General features: G+C 41.2%; 1 protein-coding gene across 1 annotated transcript in view; it reads left to right on the top strand.

The window, feature by feature from the left end:
- Positions 1 to 19,307, top strand: part of LOC127042806 (transcriptional regulator QRICH1-like) — a 33,275-nt gene extending 13,968 nt beyond the window's left edge. The window contains exons 3-9 of the mRNA XM_050936207.1: positions 6,490 to 6,646; positions 7,774 to 7,928; positions 9,443 to 9,557; positions 9,637 to 9,745; positions 13,058 to 13,209; positions 17,721 to 17,805; positions 18,171 to 19,307. Coding sequence (XP_050792164.1) covers positions 6,490 to 6,646; positions 7,774 to 7,928; positions 9,443 to 9,557; positions 9,637 to 9,745; positions 13,058 to 13,209; positions 17,721 to 17,805; positions 18,171 to 18,357 — 960 coding nt within the window. The 3' untranslated portion in view covers positions 18,358 to 19,307. The remainder of the gene's footprint in view (positions 1 to 6,489; positions 6,647 to 7,773; positions 7,929 to 9,442; positions 9,558 to 9,636; positions 9,746 to 13,057; positions 13,210 to 17,720; positions 17,806 to 18,170) is intronic.
- The last annotated feature ends 3,054 nt before the right edge of the window (positions 19,308 to 22,361 follow it).

Raw genomic sequence — 22,361 nt, 5'->3', positions numbered from 1 at the left:
AACCCCTCCCATTGCTGCTTCACCAACTGTAATGGCCCCTTAACCTCATGACCATACACAAGTTCAAATGGTGAAAACCCTAAACTGGGATGTGGTACAGCCCTGTAGGCAAACAGCAACTGCTGCAACACTAGGTCCCAATTATTGGAGAATTCGTTGATGAATTTTCGTATCATGGCCCCCAAAGTTCCATTGAACCTTTCCACTAGGCCATTGGTTTGATGGTGGTACGGGGTGGCAACCAAGTGATTCACCCCATGAGTTTCCCACAGTTTTTCCATGGTCCCTGCCAGGAAATTAGACCCTGAATCTGTAAGGATGTCGGAGGGCCAACCTACCCTGGCAAAGATGTCTGTTAGGGCCAGGCACACAGTGTTAGCCCTGGTGTTGCCTAGAGCTACTGCTTCTGGCCATCGGGTAGCAAAGTCCACTAAAGTCAGTACGTACTGCTTTCCTCTGGGCGTCTTTTTTGGGAAAGGGCCCAGAATATCCACAGCTACTCGCTGAAATGGGACCTCAATTATGGGGAGTGGCTGGAGAGGGGCCTTGACCTGGTCTTGAGGCTTTCCCACTCTTTGGCATACCTCACAAGACCGGACATACTTGGCAACGTCCTTGCCCATCCCCTCCCAGTGGAAGGACTTCCCCAACCGGTCCTTGGTTCTGTTCACCCCAGCATGGCCACTGGGATGATCATGGGCTAAGCTTAAGAGCTTCCCCCGGTACTTAGTTGGAACCACCAACTGTTGTTGCGGCTGCCATTCTTCCCGGTGTCCACCAGAAAGAATTTCCTTGTATAAAAGTCCTTGGTCTATAACAAACCGGGATCGATTAGAAGAGCTGAGAGGCGGTGGGGTGCTCCGTGCCGCCGCCCAAGCTTTCTGAAGGCTGTTATCCGCTTCCTGCTCAGCCTGGAACTGTTCCCTTGAGGCTGGGGTCATCAGTTCTTCCTCAGACTGTGGACTTGGTCCGTCTGGAAGCGATGTAGGTGATGGGTTTGTTTCCGTTGCTGGTGAACCGCTCTCCGCTGGTGCACCTGTGAGTATTTCAGGCTCTGGCTGAGCCTTTTGGGTATGGCTGTCTTTGGCTTCTGCCAGTTCTGGCTCGCTGGCGCCCTCTGGCGTTGAGTTTGAAGATGGGATTGCACTTGCTGGTGCTGGTTGCTGTTCCAGTTCCGGGCCTGGGACTGGAGGTGCTGTGGCTGTTTCAGTGGTTGGCATGGAATCCGGGTCCACTACCTCTGTCTGGGTCTCTGGTAACACAGACGGGGCCTCTGTGGACGGCTCAGGAACAGGAATGGGTCTGGAAGCTTGCCTGGTTTGGCTACGTGTAACCATTCCCACTCTCTTGGCCCGCCTCACCTGGCTGGCCAAGTCTTCCCCCAGTAGCATGGGGATAGGATAATTGTCATAGACTGCAAAAGTCCACATTCCTGACCAGCCTTTGTACTGGACAGGCAGTTGAGCTGTAGGCAAGTCTACAGCTTGTGACATGAAGGGGTAAATTGTAACTTTGGCCTTTGGGTTGATGAATTTGGGGTCAACGAAGGATTGGTGGATAGCTGACACTTGTGCCCCCGTGTCTCTCCACGCAGTAACCTTCTTTCCGCCCACTCTCAAATTTTCCCTTCGCTCCAAGGGTATTTGAGAGGCATCCGGGCCTGGGGATCTTTGGTGTGATGGTGGTGTAATGAATTGCACTCGCATGGTGTTCTTTGGACAGTTGGCCTTGATATGTCCCAGTTCATTACACTTAAAGCATCTTCCATCTGATGGGTCACTGGGCCGAGGTGAGTTACTGGAGACTGGTGAGGTTGAAGGGTAGGGTATCTGTGGCTTTACTTGGGTGGTATGTGGGGTCTTTGGCTGTCCTCGGTTGTAGGGTTTATGGTCTGTGTGCCCCCTGGGGTAATCGTTCCCCTTGACAGTAGCTTTCTTGCTTTCTGCCAGTTCCATCCATTTGGCTCCAATCTCCCCCGCCTCAGCGATATCTTTGGGATTTCCATCTTGTATGTACCGTGTGATGTCTTCAGGAACACCATCCAAGAACTGCTCCATTTGTATGAGGAGGTGCAGTTCTTCCAAGGTTTGAATGTTGTTTCCTGTTATCCAGGCCTCATAGTTTTTTGCAATGTAGTAGGCGTGTTTGGGAAATGACACCTCTGGTTTCCACTTTTGGGTTCTGAAGCGCCGACGGGCATGATCTGGGGTTATCCCCATTCTGTATCTGGCCTTGGTTTGAAAAAGTTTATAGTCATTCATTTGCTGCTTAGGCATTTCAGCTGCCACCTCTGCTAAAGGTCCACTGAGCTGTGACCTCAATTCTACCATGTACTGGTCTTCGGGAATGCTGTACCCAAGACAGGCTCTTTCAAAATTTTCCAAGAAGGCCTCGGTGTCATCCCCTGCCTTGTAGGTGGGAAATTTCCTGTGCTGTGGAGCAATAATTGGCGCCGGGTTGTTAGGGTTGGCTGGCACATGCAGCCCAGCTTTCGCCAAGTCCAGTTCATGTTTTCTCTGTTTTTCCTTCTCTTCATTTTCTTTTTGTTGTTTTTCCATTTCTCGGCGGTGGGCCAACTCTTCTTCTTCTTGTTTCCTTCGGTGGGCGAACTCTTCTTCTTCTAGTTTTCTTTTGTGTGCTGCCTGTTTGATTTGTTCTTCTCTTTCTTTCATCTCCATCTCTTTTTGTTTTATTTCCAGTTCCTGTTTGTGTTTTTCCATCTCTCGCCTGTGTTCAGCTTCTTTGATTTGTTCTTCGGCCTCAATTTTTGCCTTAGAAGTCATGGTTCCTGTTTTCTTGTGTTGGGGTGCCCTCCGGTGTTTATCTTCTGCACTGCAGGCTCTGTTGCCTCCTGAAGTCTGCCTAGCAACAGTGCCTTTAGCTAATCTTCAATGTTAAGTAAACCTGAAAAACCACTTTATTTGCATGCATATAGTGCTGGAACTTGCCTCCTAATGGGAGGGCTATTGCATGACAAAAGACCCTTAACAGTCTGGTAATGGCTTCTTGCTTAACATGCAAGCCACAAACTGCCAGAGAGAGCAGAAAAAAAAATTCTCTCTGGTTCCCTTTTAAAACCAACTGTTTCTCTCTCTGCTAAAAAGCCCTTAGCAGAGAAAAGAAAAATATAATATTCCTACTGGCTTCTGGATTCTGTCTATATCCCACCACTGCTACACCATATCATAACCTTAGTCCCAGATTTGGACCTTAGCGTCCAAAATATGGGGGTTAGCATGAAAACCTCCAAGCTTAGTTACCAGCTTGGACCTGGTACCTGCTGCCACCACCCAAAAATTTAGAGTGTTTTGGGGCACTCTGGTCCCCCTGAAAAACCTTCCCTGGGGACCCCAAGACCCAAATCCCTTGAGTCTCACAACGAAGGGAAATAATTCTTTTTCCCTTCCCCCCTCCAGGTGCTCCTGGAAAGATACACAGACACAAGCTCTGTGAAACTACACAGAGTGACTCCCCCTCTCTGTTTCCAGTCCTGGAAACAAAAAAGTACTTTCCTATTCCCCCGGAGGGAATGCAAAATCAGGCTAGCAAATCCAACACACAGATCTCCCCCCTGATTTCTTCCTCCCACCAATTCCCTGGTGAGTACAGACTCAATTTCCCTGAAGTAAAGAAAAACTCCAACAGGTCTTAAAAGAAAGCTTGATATAAAAAGAAAGAAAAATACATACAAATGGTCTCTCTGTATTAAGATGATACAATACAGGGTCAATTGCTTAAAAGAATATTGAATAAACAGCCTTATTCAAAAAGAATACAAATCAAAGCACTCCAGCACTTATATTCATGCAAATACCAAAGAAAAGAAACCATAGAACTTACTATCTGATCTCTTTGTCCTTACACTTAGAAACAGAAGACTAGAAAGTAGAAACTGCTTCTCCAAAGCTCAGAGAAAGCAGGCAGACAGACAAAAGACTCAGACACAAACTTCCCTCCACCCAGAGTTGAAAAAATCCGGTTTCCTGATTGGTCCTTTGGTCAGGTGCTTCAGGTGGAAGAGACATTAACCCTTAGCTATCTGTTTATGACAACCCTTTGCACTGGGAGCTTTCTTCTGTGAACTGTTTCCTCTTTAAAACTGGTCTCCATCTCCTCCCTAGCTCATGGACCGACATTCTCGGTAAACTAATTTTGTGCTAACATGGAAACAAAATGTATTCTAAGCTACAACAATCTAAACTGTATAGAAATTGAAACAATATCATCTTTATAAAAGGATTATTTTGCAATCTTACTCTTCCCTACTCCCCAGGAAAAAAGCTCATGTAAAAGGCAGTACTAATATATCGATAAAGAAGCCCACTATTTTTAGAGGCTCATACTGTGTGTCTGCAGTTAGTAATCATAATAAAACTGAGACAATTGAATTGCTCCTGATCTAGAGGTTCACTTTTTTTTTTAATTACAAAAACGTAAGTCTTTAGAATAATTTTTCTTAGCTTCTAGTGTACTCATTGCCTTGGCAAGCAATGTGATGCAAAAGAAAAATAAGCAATACAATGCTACTGACACCTTTAAATATGATAGCCCACAAACACTATATTAAAAGAATATTATTTAGCTTGCAAAGTCAAATACTCAAAAGCTGGGAAATGCCAGATATGTAAAGCCGCAGAGGCAACCAGTTCTGCCTGCCTCCCCCTTGTGTGTATGATTACATAATATTGTAGCATCATGCATATACCTGGGGTGGGGGACAGAGCTAAGGTTTCTGAGGCAACCCGGCATTTCCTAGTTTTTTGAGTAATTGATGTTTTGTATGTAATTGCCTTGAACTTCTTAAGAAAAAGGGGGAAAAACAAATTTTATCATGTGGTTAAGTAACATAATGGATAATATAAAATGTTCCCCAGCCTAAAGATAGGGGATCTGGTGGCAACCCCTATAATAACATAGATGAAAACTTTACCAAGTACTAAAACCAAAAAAGAGTGCTTTTAGCTTGTGCTCCAAAGGCTGCCAGACTTAGGCTCTAGGCTGGAGAATGAGTTTCAAAGGTGAAGACCCTCTACAGTGAACTCCGCTGCTAGTCCTGCAGAATTAAATTCCAGGAACTAACTGTAACGATCTTGGAGTTCATTAAACAAACCAAATGAATGCGAAAGAAATAAAACTTTTAACAAAACTGGAGAGCTTCTGTGATGAGCTGCTGCACATAGCCCTGATGGTCCCTGCTTCCAGGGCACAACTCCAAATTCCTATATTCATAATACTGTCCCTTATGAGGGAATGTCTCTAAATTACAGTGTTCTACAAACATCTCTCTGCACTAACAAGATCACCTGGAATGTTGTTGGATAGCTCTGGCTGGGTATTAAGTGGGACACTCTCAAGTTGCTGGGTTCCAGACTACTCAGACCTTTAAAGATTGTCACCAATACATTGAATTGACACCCAGAGGTTGCCAGTAACCTGTTAGCTGTTTAATGGTTCATCAGACTTAGAATACGGGCAGCTGACTTTTTTGTTCTTTCTGAAGCTTCTTTCAGTGGCACCATTCTGTTCGGGTTTGATGCTGTAACCAGTTACTATTATGCTAAATGATCTGGGACTCTCCTACTTGAGAGACTGCCTCTCTGTGTGATACTGCCAAAGATATAGTCAGTGGAGGCACTTGAGATCAAGTACCCATAACATAAAAGAATGGTTAGTGTAGCATTCCCATTGTGGGTTCCTTGGCTTTGCAGCTCACTCTCCCTGCCTCCTTTGGTTAGAAATATCTCTAATTTGTTCTTCAGGGCATGCTGGAAGGTTTTGATACAGGCAGGTGGCAAGGGCTATGGTTTAAGGTATCAGATTTTGTTTGGAGACTGCTGTTTTTGTAAACAAATAAAGCTGGGATAGGGATTATACAAATTCTACAAGATTAAATAATGGCAGAGTGCACAGAGCTGGGATGGGCCCTCTTAAATATGTATCTTTATAAATTGAAAGAAAATAAATAAATTTTACTTGAAATCACTTGACTGGAATATGTTAAGCAGGGGTCTGTGTCTGTGCATAATAAGGCCTACTTCCTAATGGCAATGTCTTGCACATGCTTCAGCATTTGGCTTTTGTTCAATGTATTGTTATGACACAGATTCAATAACTGCTGCAAAATAGTAAAGCTTTAAACCTAAAGACATCAACTTCTAAAAACCCTTTCTCTGCCTTCAAAATTTAAATAAACTCTCCTAATTGCTGACAAAGTATTTTGCAAAATAGTGGCCAAAAAGACTTGAAATGAGGCCTCATTATTGCCAGATAGTATTGTAAAGCATTTTGGAGAAGGATAATCTTGTTTTGCATATCTAAAAGCAGGTTGTAAAACTGCTGAGATTATACAGTTTATAATGAAATGCTAAGAGAACTTAAATATTAAGTACAATGTCAGCACATACTAAAGGTTATAATCTTTCTTTGCCTATAATACCAAACTTTTTTTCTCAAATGGCTGTTTTATTTTTTTTCCTTCTGGTTACACAGGATTCTCAGTCACTGCCACATTTGCAGATACAGACTGATTTACGTCTTCCTTGCAAACTCAAACCAGAAGAAGGAGCTAATTTCTGGAAGAAGTGGGCACAAATGAAAAATGAGGATTTATGGAAAGATGCTGGAAAAAACCCTCAGGGATTTGGAAGTAGGATTTTTAATTTGTTTTTCACTGTTCATTTGAAAAAAAGAGGTCCTTGTATGTCATCTAAAGATTTAGGGCCTGATTTTTGTTCAAATATCTTTCTCCTCAAGTCATCCCATTGAAATCCATGATTAAGGGTTGCAAAATTAGTTATAAAATAAGGCTCTGTGTAAATCACAGTTTCACAGACTGCACAGAAATGGTGAGATTAGCCCAATACTGTGACGTTTTTGCAACCATGGGGAGGCAGAAAGAGGCATCCCTGTTTCTGCCTCTCCTCTGTTGGAAAAATCAGAGTATTGAACTAATACAGCTGCTGCAGTTGGGGGCTGGAGGTTGAGATGTCTCATCATGTGGTGCTAACTGTCTGGTCCAGCTCTTGCCCAGCCTGCCACTGTTACTTCCTGTCTGGCCAGCAGAGAGACAGGGAAGGTGCAGACAATGCATGGGGATTAGGAGATCCTGGCCTGGCCTAGCCTAGCCCACTCCATGGCAGTCCACGGCAGGCTGAGGGGAGATACTGCAGGTGCTGAGAGGGATTTTCCGCTTGGAGCATGAGCATGTGTGTGAGGGGGGCCAGACCTGGGATAGATAGATGGCGCCATGTGGTGATACACACCCTGCCCCAGGGGCCTGCTATGCCCACTCCCTAGAGTGGAACTGGTCTGCCTCTTACCTGCCCTCCCCAGGATGGGATCAGCCCACTTAACCCACCATAAGCAGCGTTTTCCTCAGCTGGGAGGTGGAGGCTGGGATGCTTGCTTGGAAAAATTGCAGCAGTTCAGCAGGGGAGGGAACTCAGCAACTGTGCATGTTCTGGTATTTCATGAAATTCCAACACTTACCCCTGAAGCTGTTGTGATTCAGTACAAAATACAATGCGGTTTACACAGAGTCTTAGTTGTAAACTGCTTATTCAGAATATTTCAGCCTATCGCAGTTTCCAGAAACAGTATGTATTTGGTTATGTAGTGGTTTGTCACTTATAAAAAAAAAAAAAAAACCCAAACTTCTCAGCATTAAAAAACCATGCAAGAAATTACACATTTATTAGAAGAAAGGTTTATGCTAACTTGACAAATAACAGGAGAAAAATAACCTGGCTTAAATATGCTCTTTTCACATTATAGAAAGAAAACCAATGACTTTTAGGGAAGACGTCCTTTCAGTGCCAATAGCAGAACTGAATTATGGACTGTGCCTAATGACCAAAGAAGCTAGAAAGGAAGATGGTTCCTCTTATGAAGCTGACATGTTATATTATTTCTTCCTTTGTATTCAGAAGGTAAACATAAAATGCTGTTGAATGACTGTTGGACTCCTATTATACACAGAGAATTAGATCTTTCATGAAAAGTGCCGTTTTCCCCTTCAGGACGTATCCCATGAGAACTAGTTGCCAAAGAAAATCCGAGAGCTGATTGTAACTACTCATGCCAAGCTGAAAAAGCATATATTCCCTTTTCTGAAACGGTGTCACTAATGTAATGTGTTCTGCCTGATCCCATAAAATACTTCGTTAAAATATAGAATTAAACAGTGAAAGCTTTTAGTTTTGTACCTAAGGATGGTGGGGGTTGGAATTCGAGGAGTTCGGGGAGGGGCACAATTGGGGCTTTTTGAGGCATAATAGGATTCCTCAATGCTCAGCATACTAAAGCTTTCATGATAAGAGATCCAAAATAGTTTTTTGGGAGGGACACCCACAGCTTGTTGTTCAGTTCATCCTTCAAGATGTGTTGCTAAGGGAACTTAGTGTGGAGCAGGAGTTAGCCTATAAAATAGATAGGGCATAGGTGCAGGTAGTGTTAACAGCAATCAGCTGAACTGTTAGAATATAGGTATTAATTCTGTTAGTGTAGACCAGGCCAGTGATAGTAAATTTGAACCTTCTTCCAATAAGTCTTAAATACCTGTACTGCTGCTACCTGATCAATAGGATTAATGAGCTTTACATTCTTGAAGTGTTTCTGAATTCACTGTGTTCTTGCAAAACTCACTTTCCAGTTTATTCTTGTTCAGACGACTAAAGTCTAAATGAAGAAAGTTGATGTATGCATGTCGCAGGCATTATTGAGACAGACTTTTTGGGTGGAAGAGAGATGTGTTTCATTTCCTCCCCCCCCATAATAATTTAAATAGAACAAACTTAATATCTAGTTTTTAAAAATGTACTAGTTTAGGGAAATTTCTCTCTCTCATGCAAGAGTCAGTAGAACTTTGTCAGTGATTCATTTAAAACATGGGATTATTATTTTTTTACAATGAATCATTTAAATTCCAACATGCTAGCCCACTTCACTAGGGAAAATGTTACTGTGAAATGATGAAGACTTACTTTTTCTGTACTGACTGAGTTATGTTTTTGTAGAGTTTACATTCTGAGCCATTTTATGGTTGAGACATACAGAAGTTAACTAAGGCCTGGGCTACACTAGCGCGGGGGAGGGAGAGGCTGAAACTAAGATACGCAACTTTAGCTACGCTATTCGCGTAGCTGAAGTCGAAGTATCTTAGTTTGACTTACCTGCCCGTCCTCGTGGTGGCGAGTTGACTGCCGTGGCTCCCCCGTCAACTCCTCTTACTCCTCCTGCTGAAGTGGAGTACAGGTATCGATTAGCAGATCGATTTACCGTGTCCAGACGAGACACAATAAATTGATCCCCAATACGTTGAACACTACCCGCCGATCTGGCGGCTAGTATAGATGTACCCTTAGTTATAAAATGAGGTCTAGTAAAACAAAGCTTTCATTTCAGTTGTTATCCTACCTACATCCATTTCTTTTTTTGTTCATAGTATATGTTTGACAATGACAGAATTGACAACATTTTTGCTGATCTTTATTATGTGAAGTTTTTGGAAAGACTTCATGGAGTGATGAAGGGATGGTGTCCAAGAGTGAGCCCCTCTGGTAAGTGGAGAAACATTCGGGTGGGAAATGAAGCCTGTACTTGACTAGTATGTTCTAAAATGAATTTATTTATTTCCAGGGTATATTCTGTCTAGTTGTATCATGGAGGAAATGTTATGGGACTGCAAACAACTTGGAGCACATTCTCCTGCTACTCTTCTGTTCACACTAATGTATTTCAACACTAAGTAAGAATGTTTTATATAAAAGTCTTTCATGTCTGAGTCCATGTAGCCTACCAAATGGCTTAGTTTTTTGTAATTGCTGAAAAAGATTTCCCAAACTCCTCCGGTCCCCTGCATACTAACAGATGGAATGGTAAATATACTTGCCAAAACCTTACTATTTGTGTTTCTCATTCTCATTGTCTCTTGATGTTTAGTGCACATAGTGAACTGACGGGTGGGGAGTGGATAGTACATGTTAGAAGTAGTTGTTAGATTTATTTTCCTTGATTACTCATATCTAACTTTTCATAAGAGGTTTATCTTTCAGTACTTAGCTTATCATAACTTTTATATAATTCATTTTCTCTTTTTTATACGTCTTTCTTTACAACAGAACTATCATGTTGGCTATTTTCACAACCACAAACAATATTCATGTGGAAACCCCTGCAGGACTCATTATGGAGTCTTATAAGATACAATCCCTGTATGCTGTTTATGTACATTCTTAATAACTTGGTATTATTTCTTTTCTTGTGCTGTCAGTTTATGAACATCCATTAATATTGTTTCCATTTTCAATGCCAAGCAAGCTATGTATACATTGCAATAAAACACAGTTGGAAGGTAATATATTATTCATTAGTGCAGGGGTCGGCAACCTTTGGCACACAGCCCATCAGGTCATCTGCTGGCAGGCCGTGAGATATTTTGTTTACATTGACCATCCGCAGGCATGGCCCCCCCGCAGCTCCCAGTGGCCGCAGTTCACCGTTCTCAGCCAGTGGGAGCAGGACTGCGAAGGGGGTGGGGCAAGTGGGGCAATTTGCCTCAGGCCCCCACAAGAATATAGTATTCCATAGTATTGCAACTTTTTTTTGTGGAAAGGGCCCCTGAAATTGCTTTGCTCCAGGCCCGCTGAATCCTCTGGGCAGCCCTTAATGGGAGCTGTGGGAAGCGGTGGGCCGCAGGAACGTGCTGACAGCCACTTTCTGCAGCTCCCGTTGGCTGGGAATGGCAAACTGCAGCCACTGGGAGCTGGGGTGGGGCATGCCTGCAGACAATCAACATCAGCAAAATGTCTCATGGCCCACCAGCAGATTACCCTGCATTAGTGGTCTTAAGCTATTACACTTCCCTCCCTCCTCTTCCCCCCACCACTTGCTTACCCTAATTGTATAATTTAGAATTTTAATTTACTTAATTACATTGGTATTGAATTGTTCACCTCAAATTGGAATTTAACTTTCTAAAAACTGGTTGGAATCAAGAAATCCTATAATACTTGTTGACTTATTCTTCCTTTGTATAAAAATATTTTCTCTTTATAAAATTAAATATTCTGAAATTATTTGTAACATAGACATAAGTCAATGATTCTTCCTGACACACGCTATTTGTGCTCAATTATATTACAAGATGATCTTTGACTCTTCTGAGGATGTGCATTGACAAAAACATTAAGATAAACATTTGCTAAAGTTTTAAAGTAACTGTTTCAAATCATATTTGGTCTGAATTTGACTTTCTTTTACAATTATCTGGTAAATAATATCATCTCTTTTAAAATATTTAGTAATGTGTTTACTTTTTAATAAAAAAATCATCACTGTTCTGTGCAAGGCAAGTTTTTGTATTTTTCCTCTGTTGCTGCAGTTAACAAAGAAATACCATTCCTAGTTTTTAAATAGTTTTTCTTTCTGCACTAGAATCAACAAAACCACAAAGCAATATTAACATTAATTACAAGATGTGTCCAAATATTAGGGGGTAAAGAGACTTAAATGTTTTGCCAAAACTAGAAACTTTTATATAAAAAAAAAAACTTTTAATTTGCAATCTTATAAAAGACAGCATTACTCTTTTTATAGTCGAAATGAATTTCGGTGTGTAATGATTTTAAACAGATTGCAATTCAATAACATCACAATAGGATGTGCATTTCTACGCACCTTTGATCTGTCATTAAGCTAAAAATTAAGGCCCCAGTCCTTCAAAGCACTCAAGTACCGATGCAAAGTCCAATGAAGTAAATGGAAAGACTCCCCTTGAGTTCTGTTGGCTTTGGATTATGGTTTTAACCATGTGCTTATCTTCAAGCCCATACTTAAATGCTTTGTTGAATAAGAGCTGGAGGGTATGTCTGCACAGGGATTAAAGACCTGGTTAGCCTAGGTCAGTTGACTCGGGCTCATGGACTCAGGCTGCGGAGCTAAAAATCACTGTGTGGATGTTCAGTCTCAGGCTGGACCTCGAGTCTTCAGACCATCCTCTTCGCAGGGTCCCAGAGCTCAGGCTCTAGCTCAAGCCCCAACATCTACACTGTGATATTTTCAGCCCTGGAGCCCAATTCAGCTGATGTGGTCCAGCTGTAAGTGTTGTATCCCTATGTAGACGTACACTAAGTGCCTTTAACTACCCAAAAATGTACCAGTATTTTAACCTTCCCCAAACAAAAAAAGTTAGAAGCATTCAGAATGGGTTTATTTTGAAAGATTATTCTATTTACTACGCTGTTATAAATAGCTCTCAGATGGAGAATCTGATTTTGGGTTGTTAAAATTATTTTTAGTCTATCTTCCTGTTTCTCTTTCATGTTGTTTTATGTTCCTTTTATTTATGGTGGTGGAAGGCAGAGCTGATTGATTGCTATTAAAGATTCTTTATAATGTTGTTTAAGACTCCTTGGTAACCAAATTAGGAGTATAATACAAGCGGAGTAAGATCTCAAGTCAAATCCAGCAGAAACTTCAGCGAGACTACTCACAATGTGTAAAATTAAGCATGTGCATAAGTCTTTGCATGATTAAATGATGATTTCTAATATAGTATTGGATCCCGCAAATACTCGCTTTTCTAGTACTACTCATGTGAGTAAAGTTACTTCCAGGATCCAGTCCATAGATTAACTTCCAAAAGGAAACGCCTGTATAGTATAGTGAGGTCTTAAGGAATGTTTTATCTCTCTGTCCTCACTTCTGGTTTTGGCACAATGCAGAAGGGACCTTTCTGAAATTTGAGGTGGGGTCTAGATGAGTTCATATAATTAGTTGAAGTCAGAATGTGACTTTGAACAGGTAGGATTATATTCTGAATTCATGCTGTGCCATAAAATCGTACTATTGAATCAAATTATTCTGGGTTTACACAAGTATAACAGGTCAGAATTTGGTCCACAGTCCAAAGCTATACTTTTTATCGAGAATCTGGAAAGCCTTCTAACAAATACTTCTTCTCACTTAAAAAAAAACAACTTAAATACTTCCTGCCCAGTCTGCCAACTCTTTCTCTCCAAAACCGAGTTATAATTGTTTTTCTCTTGTATATGAGTAGGTATTTCATATTGAAAACTGTGGAGCAGCATGCGCAGCTCGCCTTTTCCAAAATACTGAAGCAGACCAGGAAAAATACAGGCATCGGAAAGGACAAATGTTCTGTTGTACGATTCCTGAGGCTTTCTGGACAGATTCTTGGAGGACGAAAAGGTTTGAACTCATTAGACTAGGATAATACCCTTTAAAATGATTGTCAAGTATTAGAGGGGTAGCCGTGTTAGTCTGGATCTGTAAAAGCAGCAAAGAATCCTGTAGCACCTTATAGACTAACAGACGTTTTGGAGCATGATCTTTCGTGGGTGAATACCCACTTCATCAGATGCATGTAGTGGAAATTTCCAGGGGCAGGTATATATATGCAAGCAAGCTAGAGATAGCGAGGTTAGTTCAATCAGGGAGGATGAGGCCCTGTTCTAGCAGTTGAGGTGCGAAAGCCAAGGGAGGAGAAACTGGTTTTGTAGTTGGCAAGCCATTCACAGTCTTTGTTTAATCCTGAGCTGATGGTGTCAAATTTGCAGATGAACTGAAGCTCAGCAGTTTCTCTTTGAAGTCTGGTCCTGAAGTTTTTTTGCTGCAGGACGGCCACCTTAAGATCTGCTATAGTGTGGCCAGGGAGGTTGAAGTGCTCTCCTACAGGTTTTTGTATATTGCCATTCCTAATATCTGATTTGTGTCCATTTATCCTTTTCCACAGAGACTGTCCAGTTTGGCCGATGTACATAGCAGAGGGGCATTGCTGGCATATGATGGCGTATATTACATTGGTGGACGTGCAGGTGGCTGATCTGGTTAGGGCCTGTGATGGTGTCGCTGGTGTAGATATGTGGGCAGAGTTGGCATCAAGGTTTGTTGTATGGATTGGTTCCTGAGCTAGAGTTACTATGGTGCGGTGTGCAGTTACTGGTGAGAATATGCTTCAGGTTGTCTGTAGGCGAGGACTGGCCTGCCACCCAAGGCCTGTGAAAGTGTGGGATCATTGTCCAGGATGGGTTGTAGATCCCTGATGATGCGTTGGAGGGGTTTTAGCTGGGGACTGTATGTGATGGCCAGTGGAGTCCTGTTGGTTTCTTTCTTGGGTTTGTCTTACAGTAGGAGGCTTCTGGGTACACGTCTGGCTCTGTTGATCTGTTTCCTTATTTCCTCATGTGGGTATTGTCGTTTCGGTGGTAACTGCACACCGCACCATAGTAACTCTAGCTCAGGAACCAATCCATGCAACAAACCTCGATGCCAACTCTGCCCACATATCTACACCAGCGACACCATCACAGGCCCTAACCAGATCAGCCACACCATCACCGGTTCATTCACCTGCACGTCCACCAATGTAATATATGCCATCATATGCCAGCAATGCCCCCCTGCTATGTACATCGGCCAAACTGGACAGTCTTTACGAAAAGGATAAATGGACACAAATCAGATATTAGGAATGCCAATATACAAAAACCTGTAGGAGCACACTTCAACCTCCCTGGCCACACTATAGCAGATCTTAAGGTGGCCATCCTGCAGCAAAAAAACTTCAGGACCAGACTTCAAAGGGAAACTGCTGAGCTTCAGTTCATCTGCAAATTTGACACCATCAGCTCAGGATTAAACAAAGACTGTGAATGGCTTGCCAACTACAAAACCAGTTTCTCCTCCCCTGGCTTTCGCACCTCAACTGCTAGAACAGGGCCTCATCCTCCCTGATTGAACTAACCTCGTTATCTCTAGCTTGCTTGCATATATATATATATATACACCTGCCCCTGGAAATTTCCACTACATGCATCTGACGAAGTGGGTATTCACCCATGAAAGCTCATGCTCCAAAATGTTTGTTAGTCTATACGGTGCTACAGGATTCTTTGCTGCTTTTAAAATGCTTCTGTGCCATTGTTTGTTACTAAGGTTGTGAAGGACATGACAAAAAAGCCTTCTTGGCAATTTCTTTGGAATCTGAGCACTGCTGTTAGGGTGCATATATGCTTAGACTCTGTTCCAGCAGAGAGGACTGTGTAGGTGAACCCCTCCTACAGTACAAAGCCCCATTTAAGTCAGTGGGGTTGTTTAGGGAAGCAGGGGTTTGCCTGTGTAGAGTCAGTCTCGGGCCTGGAGCTTTAGATTGTATTCCCCACCCTTAGTGATGCACATCTTAGTTGGGACCCTCAAATGCCCTCAGCATTGGCCTAACTCTGCACTCCCTGAAAGCAATTAGAGTAAAGGTAGGCAGCACTAAGTACAGGGCATTCTTAAAAATTCCAACTTTCATGTTTTTGGCGATTTTTTTCTAACTTTTATTAAAGCTGTCTCCCTATTTCCTTTCTCTTCTCTCCTTGCATGTTTGTCTGTCTTTTTGCATCTTTTCTACATCTGGTTCTTTTAGAAACCCAGACATAGGATTTGTTTCACAGGGGACATTATGCTATGTATATTTTAGATCAGTTACGCTCAAAATGCTTGGGCCAATTCCTTGCTCCCTGAACCCCTCCTAATTTACAAATGCGCACACACCTCTGCCTTGGTGGAGCATATCTGCTCTCTTCAGAGTTTTTCTTTCCTTAAAACCATAACCTGTCATCAACCTGTGTGTGGAGTTCACATTGACATTCTGTAGGGGAGGGGATTTTTGTCTCTAGCATACTGGCAGACTGTTGTCCTAGCCATTTTCCAAAATGGTTGGGGGTCATGGAACTAGCCTATCTGAAAGTTTAACAAACTACAGCTCATTCTGTGCTCTGAACTGTCAAGTGATTGGCTTCATTCTCCAGTTACTACAGGTCTACCGTACGTACATAGATACATAATGGTTGAGTATCTTCTCTGCAGCCATAAGGCATAGGCTGCTTAAAGAAATAGCATCAGACATGTGCGCAAATGAAATCCCTGCCCCCACCCCTGAGAGGACTGTGCATGTACAGATGAACTCTTGAGGTGATTCCTAAATTATAGAATGAGAGGGTACATTCAGACTCTACAAGAGCATTAAACAGTGATTGCTATAACTTTTCTGAATAGAGTTGGTCTTCAGAAAGGCTGGATGTGTATTTTATTCTTTTGGGTCACTTTCTGCAAGTATTGAACAGCATGGCATTCCATAACACTTTCTTTATGCTGCAAAAGTTTGAGGCATCCTATTATATGCTTTGTGGGAATAACTTGCACAGCTTCCCTATGTTACCATGTGATCTAATTGGCATTTCTTTCAGGTTGTTTGATGGTCACTTGTTACAGCTTGTCTTAAGTTTAGGCAGGGACCCATATTTTTTTTGTTTGTCTGGGGCTGCAACGCTGATTGAGGCCTCTCAGTGCTACTTTAATATAAACCAGTATGCATCCCATCTACTACAGTAAAGAATGCTAGCCACTTAAGTTTAAGCACTTTGACTTCTTAATGAAAATGAGTTTGAGTAGTAGGGTTGCAGCTATTCCTAAAGTGCTGAGTGGAGGCCATGACTTGGTTTCCAGAGGGTCTAAAGCAACTTTAATTAAAAAACAAAACAGTTTACAAATAAATAGGATTTCATCCAAGGAAATTGTATAGGATTTACTTAAAAGAATGGAGGATTTGGAGTCCTTAGAAAAGTTGTCAGTATTGCCTTTTCTCTTTATCCCCCTCATCTCCTTTCTCTTTCTGCCACTTTGGGGAATGACACTTTCTCTACTTATCCAGTGGGAGCTAAACACTACCACCAAGACGTGCAACAGAATTTTTACCTGTTTACAAATCAGTCCCTTCCATGATGCCGAGGCATTCACTAGGCTAGTGAAATGGCATCAATCCTAGTGATCCAGCTCCTGGAGCCCTTGAGCTGATTGCAAGGGAAAATTCCTCTCTCATACATGCTTTTTTTATTTTATTTTTTTTGTGCAAAGCATTTTAAAATGATTCATAGCCTTAAAAGCACATGTAATTTTTGAAAAGGCTTTGCAAAATCAAGTAAATTAGGAAGCAATCGCTCATACAGTCATTGGTTGTTTTAGTGGGTTTTCAGAGAGGTGCACATATGCCCATAAAGTCAGACTGCTTCAGACTGGATCTGCAACACCTGTGATGGGGTTCTGCAGACACAATGAATGAAATCCTGCCTCATTGAAATCAATAGGACTTTTGTCATTGACTTCACTGGGGTCAGGATTTCACCTCATACGTTCAGAAAACTCATCACTGGTAAATAACTTTTTACATGAACAGTTGGTTTTGATTAGGTTAAATCCTTATGTTTTAGGTCAGCCATACAACTCACAGTATACGTTTTTATAGCTACATGTTTTTAGCTGCCACTGTCTGCAGGGTGTACTTTACTGTTGCATGAGCTTCACCCTCTGTTTCCTATGATACAATTGTGCATACTGATGATCAGTATGGGTAACATTTATCTGTTAGTACAACATGCTAGACTGGCTTTATTTTCCTAAGCTGTCAGTCATTTAGCCACAGACTAGGTCAGACTCTGGCAAGAGCAATAAGTTTCTGCATACTACAATAATGGCGTGCCTGTTGTTGAAATATTCAGCTGCTATAAAAACACTTTATTTAAAGGCGCCACACTGAAATAAGACTGTTTAAAATACTATTATTGATCAAAAACTTTCATCTATAAAAATACTTCATTGAAACTAAATGCTGTGTTGTGAACTCACTACACACTATTTGCCTCTTTTTTGATTTGCAGATGAGACTTATGTGGAACAACCTGAAAACCCAGACAACCCTTTGCAGTGCCCCATAAAACTGTATGACTTCTATTGCTTTAAATGGTAAGGCTCTAAGGACTTATTTTCTAAACTAGTTTTAAACATTTGATGGCTTTCAACGTTGTTTCATCATACTAGCTATAACACCTTTAGCAGTTCACAGGGAAAGATTTTTTCCCTTCTGTAATGATTGACTTCCCTCATTTAATACTTGGGCTTCAGACCACAACAAACACCTATTCCAGTCTGAGTTTGGCAAGAGTGTATCACTGGTAAGTCAAAGAGGAATGCCTAAAGCTAGCAACTTTTTATGTGTGGGAGCAAATATCTTATTACATAATAAAGAAGTCAGTCAGTTCTAATTTTGCTATTAAAAGGAGTATAACTAAGTAGTGTGTTGCATGGTATAATTTAAACTTTCCTTATAGCCCCCAGGGTGTCAAAGGGCCAAGTGATGCCTTCTATCTGGTCCCTGAACCAGTCGTGGCACCAAACAGTCCTATCTGGTACTCTGCTCAGCCTGTGAAAGTGGATGTGATGGAGCAGATGTTGACCAGAATTTTGATGGTCAAGGAGGTCCAAGAAGCACATGCAAAGACCCATATATCAACATAGCAACAAGGACAAATGGATAAGTTACAATGTTGCCCTTATTACAAAGTTGTAAATGCAATATTTTTTTTTCATAAGGCATGGAAGACTGTCTGTAGCTAACACTTTCTTTTTACTAGATGACTGAATGCTATTAGTAAATAGCCTTTAACAGTACCAATTTGCTAAATTCCACAAAGTGGATTTCCTATTTTGTTCGTATTTGTCTAATTTATACTAGCACCTAAAGAGGGACAGATGTGGTTCTAGTACTAATACTGTAAAACACCAGTTAAATCAGAGTCCCAAACCTGTCATTTTGATTAATTTATAAGTACATAGCTCTTTAAACTGAATTGACAGTGGGACATGTATACAAATTCAGTTTTTATCAAAGTCCTCAATGGAAATAGTGGAAATACTGAATAGTATTACTTTACACTGTGACTTACTAATAGTCCAATGCAGGCATAATTTTCTCTATAAAACAAGAATGACTTTTACATTTTTTTCCTTGTTAAAAGGATGCTTCCATGACTAGTCTATTTGCAAAGGATAGACTTTGGAGAAATAAATTTCTTACTCCTCTCAAAGAACTAACAGCCTTAAATGCCTTGTGGCTAATGTTTTAATATAAACTATCCAACCTTATACAAATATTACTCTCTTTAGTTAGAAGGGAAAGAATTTACCTCACTTTCAAAAGCTAGGGCAATAAAGACACCAGAAGCACTGAGACTGTTCGTATTTCTAGGTTGTGGGTATGTGCATCGATAAATTTCTCACTACATCCTTGACACTTTATTGGTCTCAACTGTGTATGTAGAGAAGGCTTGCATAACACAGATCTATACAAATTTACCTCAGTTCAGTAATCTAGTGCCTTACCACAACCCAGCCACTTAAACATTGTAGCGGTGGCTGTAAAGTATCTTGTTGACATAAATTCACCTTTTCCAGGGAGATTTTGCACATTTTTCACATGATAATACTGTATAGATCACCAGTAGGAAAAATGGAGTTTGTTAGTGGAAGTATTATAAATTATGCTATGTTATCTTATTTACAAACTCAACACTTATTGTCTTGAAAATAAACTTTTTGCTTTTGATAGTGTTGTCAAAATTACATTTAAACATGAAGATGAAACAAATGAAGTGACCCACTGTTTTTGAATAGCTCACTAAAACCAGACTCAGATCATATTGTGCATAAACAATAAATGGGTTAAGATCACATCTCTTCAAATGCTTGACTGAAGAAGAATGCTGCCACTTTATATTTGTACACGGAGTGGAGGCAGTAGTTTTTGATCCAAGATGGGAGATGTGACTATTGACAGTGACAAATATCTAGTGCAGTGCATTACCCCTAGGGCCAACATGCTGAGTTAAAATTAAATAGGGATGGCATCTGATCTGGTTTATACGAGTATATGCATGTGTTCTCTCTCTCTCTCTCTCCCCAGATACACACATACAACCTGCTGTAAATCTCCAGAAACATTTAAATGAATGTGTTGCAAATTGCCATTCTGAACATATTTTTCTCACCTTCTCTTTTCACAGTAGAGATGGGAGAGAAAAATATGTTCAGAATGGCAAAGACCTAATAAATAATCCAGCCCATCTCTGCTAATAGAGGCTTGTTCCTACAGACTTCTCCAAACTCATGTTCTATTGCAAATGATGGGGCTTCTTCCTCTCAAGAATAGCCTCCCTTCTGAAGTGATGAAGCTTTTCCTGCTCAGCTTAGATTTTCTTTCCTAATTTTCTCACTGATCCTTGTTGTGCTTTCAGAATTCCATCCTAAATTACGTTCTTCAAAGAGTCAGACATCCATCCCTTTAGTCATTTTAGTTAAACTGTCACAATCAATCCTCCCACCTCCTTTGGAACTGTTTTCATGTGATCAGCAACCTCACTGGAAGATTGTTCGTACTGTGGCTATAAAAAGCATAATCTATACTGTCTATCTTCAAATCATTCAGAGAGTATATGCATATTGTAAACATAAACAGAGTAGGAAGAGAGCCTTAGGATTCATCCACTCATTTCTGACAAACAATTAACCTACAACATCCACACCCTTCTTGACTGCTAATACACCAGCATAGGAACAGTCGGATGCAACAGGTCTATGTTTGAAGTGCATCTTATGTTACTAAGTTTATTATGCAATCAAAATTAGCCCAGCTGATTAACTTAGACATATGAATTATTGTAGATAAATTTTCACTTCCAAACAATACCCAGCAAAAGATAAAAATGCTGTAGATGTTATTGTAGAGTTTACATCCGCAGATAATGTGTAAGCTAAGCTTATTTAGTCTTACAAGGAGAAGTTAGATTTTAATTGAGATTAGGATGTCTAGCGTATGTAACTGAGCCTTCATTCTTAAAAGATCCATCCCACTTTGAATGAGCCTTCATCTTATTAGTGATAGACATGATTCAGCTATATGAAAGGAAGTTCACAGCCTAAGTAAACAACCTATCCAGTTACCATTGTCACAATTAAGATAGTGGCATAATTTGGAAGTGGATAACATGGTTACAAATAACAAGGTCTGGTACAGATGGTACAGTACGTTACAGCAAAGCAGCAGCTCTGCTTTAGTTAAGGCGGGGAAGCCCTTTCTGTTTAAAGGTTGACTCTGAGTGCTCTAAAAGCCCCAATGTTTACTTGAATTGCCTTGAAATTTGGTATGCTTCATGAGGATGGTGGGTAGAGTTAGTGATCCAAAGTTGGAATTATTTGAACAAGGCGTTTGAGATCCAGCGTTTCTTAAGGTTGACATTCTACCAATGGCTTTGTGTAGACTTGGGAATCAAACTGTCTCTGATTGTGCCCCAAATGGTCTGTCACTCAACATTTATCCTAGCTATTTTAGAATACCTACCAGCCCTTAGGGGAAGTAATAGTGAAAATGTTATTCTAAAAAGTTAAGCTGTCTAGATATGTGCTAATGCTTTGCCACAGTAATGTCTCTACTGCCAACCTACATAATGGTCAAGGTAGCTGTGGCTATGACTCAACAAAAACATTTTTCTGTTTAAAAAAACCAGACTGATTTTTACTGACAAAATACTTAACACAGTTAGGGTTGGCTTGTGGTATTTCACGCCCTTCCAAAATAATGAGTTCAGTGACACTGTAACCTCTGAAAACCAGGAAGTAAATAGTTATGGCACATGTGCACATGCATGCACACACACACATTCTGCCTTTGGAAGTAGTGAAGAATACTCAGGGAATACGGCATATGGACACTGGAAGACAGAGTATAAAGCAGATTGCCTCATATCACAATCATAGTTCTTCTTTGAGATACGTTGCTCATGTCCATTCCATGTTAGGTGTATGTGTTTGCCACATGCACCAGTGCTGGAAGTTTTTTCCTCTGGTGCCCTCTGGAGTGGCGCACATATGTGCCGATAGTATTGGGCTCCACCGGCTTCCCCCTCTGTTTCTTCTTACTGCCAGTGACGGTGCTGGAACATCTCCTTGCTTCAGCAAGTACTCTTCGTATTATTCATTGGTTCTTCCTATCATTCATTGTATAAATAGTTCATTAGATAAGTAGTTCTTTTTGTTCTCTTAATAGTTAGTTAATAGTGCTGTAGATAAGTTAGATAGTCCCCTAAGGGACTTAGCTCAGGAATGGGGCGTGCCCCGGTCCCCGGGCTTCAAGACTTGTGATAGCGGCAAAAAGCCTATGCCAATCAGCAACCCTCATCAAAGCTGCTTAAAATGTTTGGGGTAAACCCATGTTAGTCGTATCTGCAAGAGCTTCAAGACAAGAACTAAAAAGGAGTGAGACATAAGACTTGGAGCGCTCCTCATAGAATCAACCCTTGTGCCGGTGTCTGAGCTGCCGAGATCAGACTCTGCACTGAATACAGTGGCATCGGTACGAAGTGCACCGCTGGCACTGGCCTCCCGACACCGGTCCCTGGTACTTGCTAAGGCTTTGTCTACACTACAGAGTTGCAGCGCTGGTGAGGGGGTTACAGCACTGCAACTTA

Source organism: Gopherus flavomarginatus, chromosome 1, assembly GCF_025201925.1.
Source record: "Gopherus flavomarginatus isolate rGopFla2 chromosome 1, rGopFla2.mat.asm, whole genome shotgun sequence".
Taxonomy (NCBI): Eukaryota; Metazoa; Chordata; order Testudines; family Testudinidae; genus Gopherus; species Gopherus flavomarginatus.
This window is presented reverse-complemented; position numbering and strand designations above follow the sequence as displayed.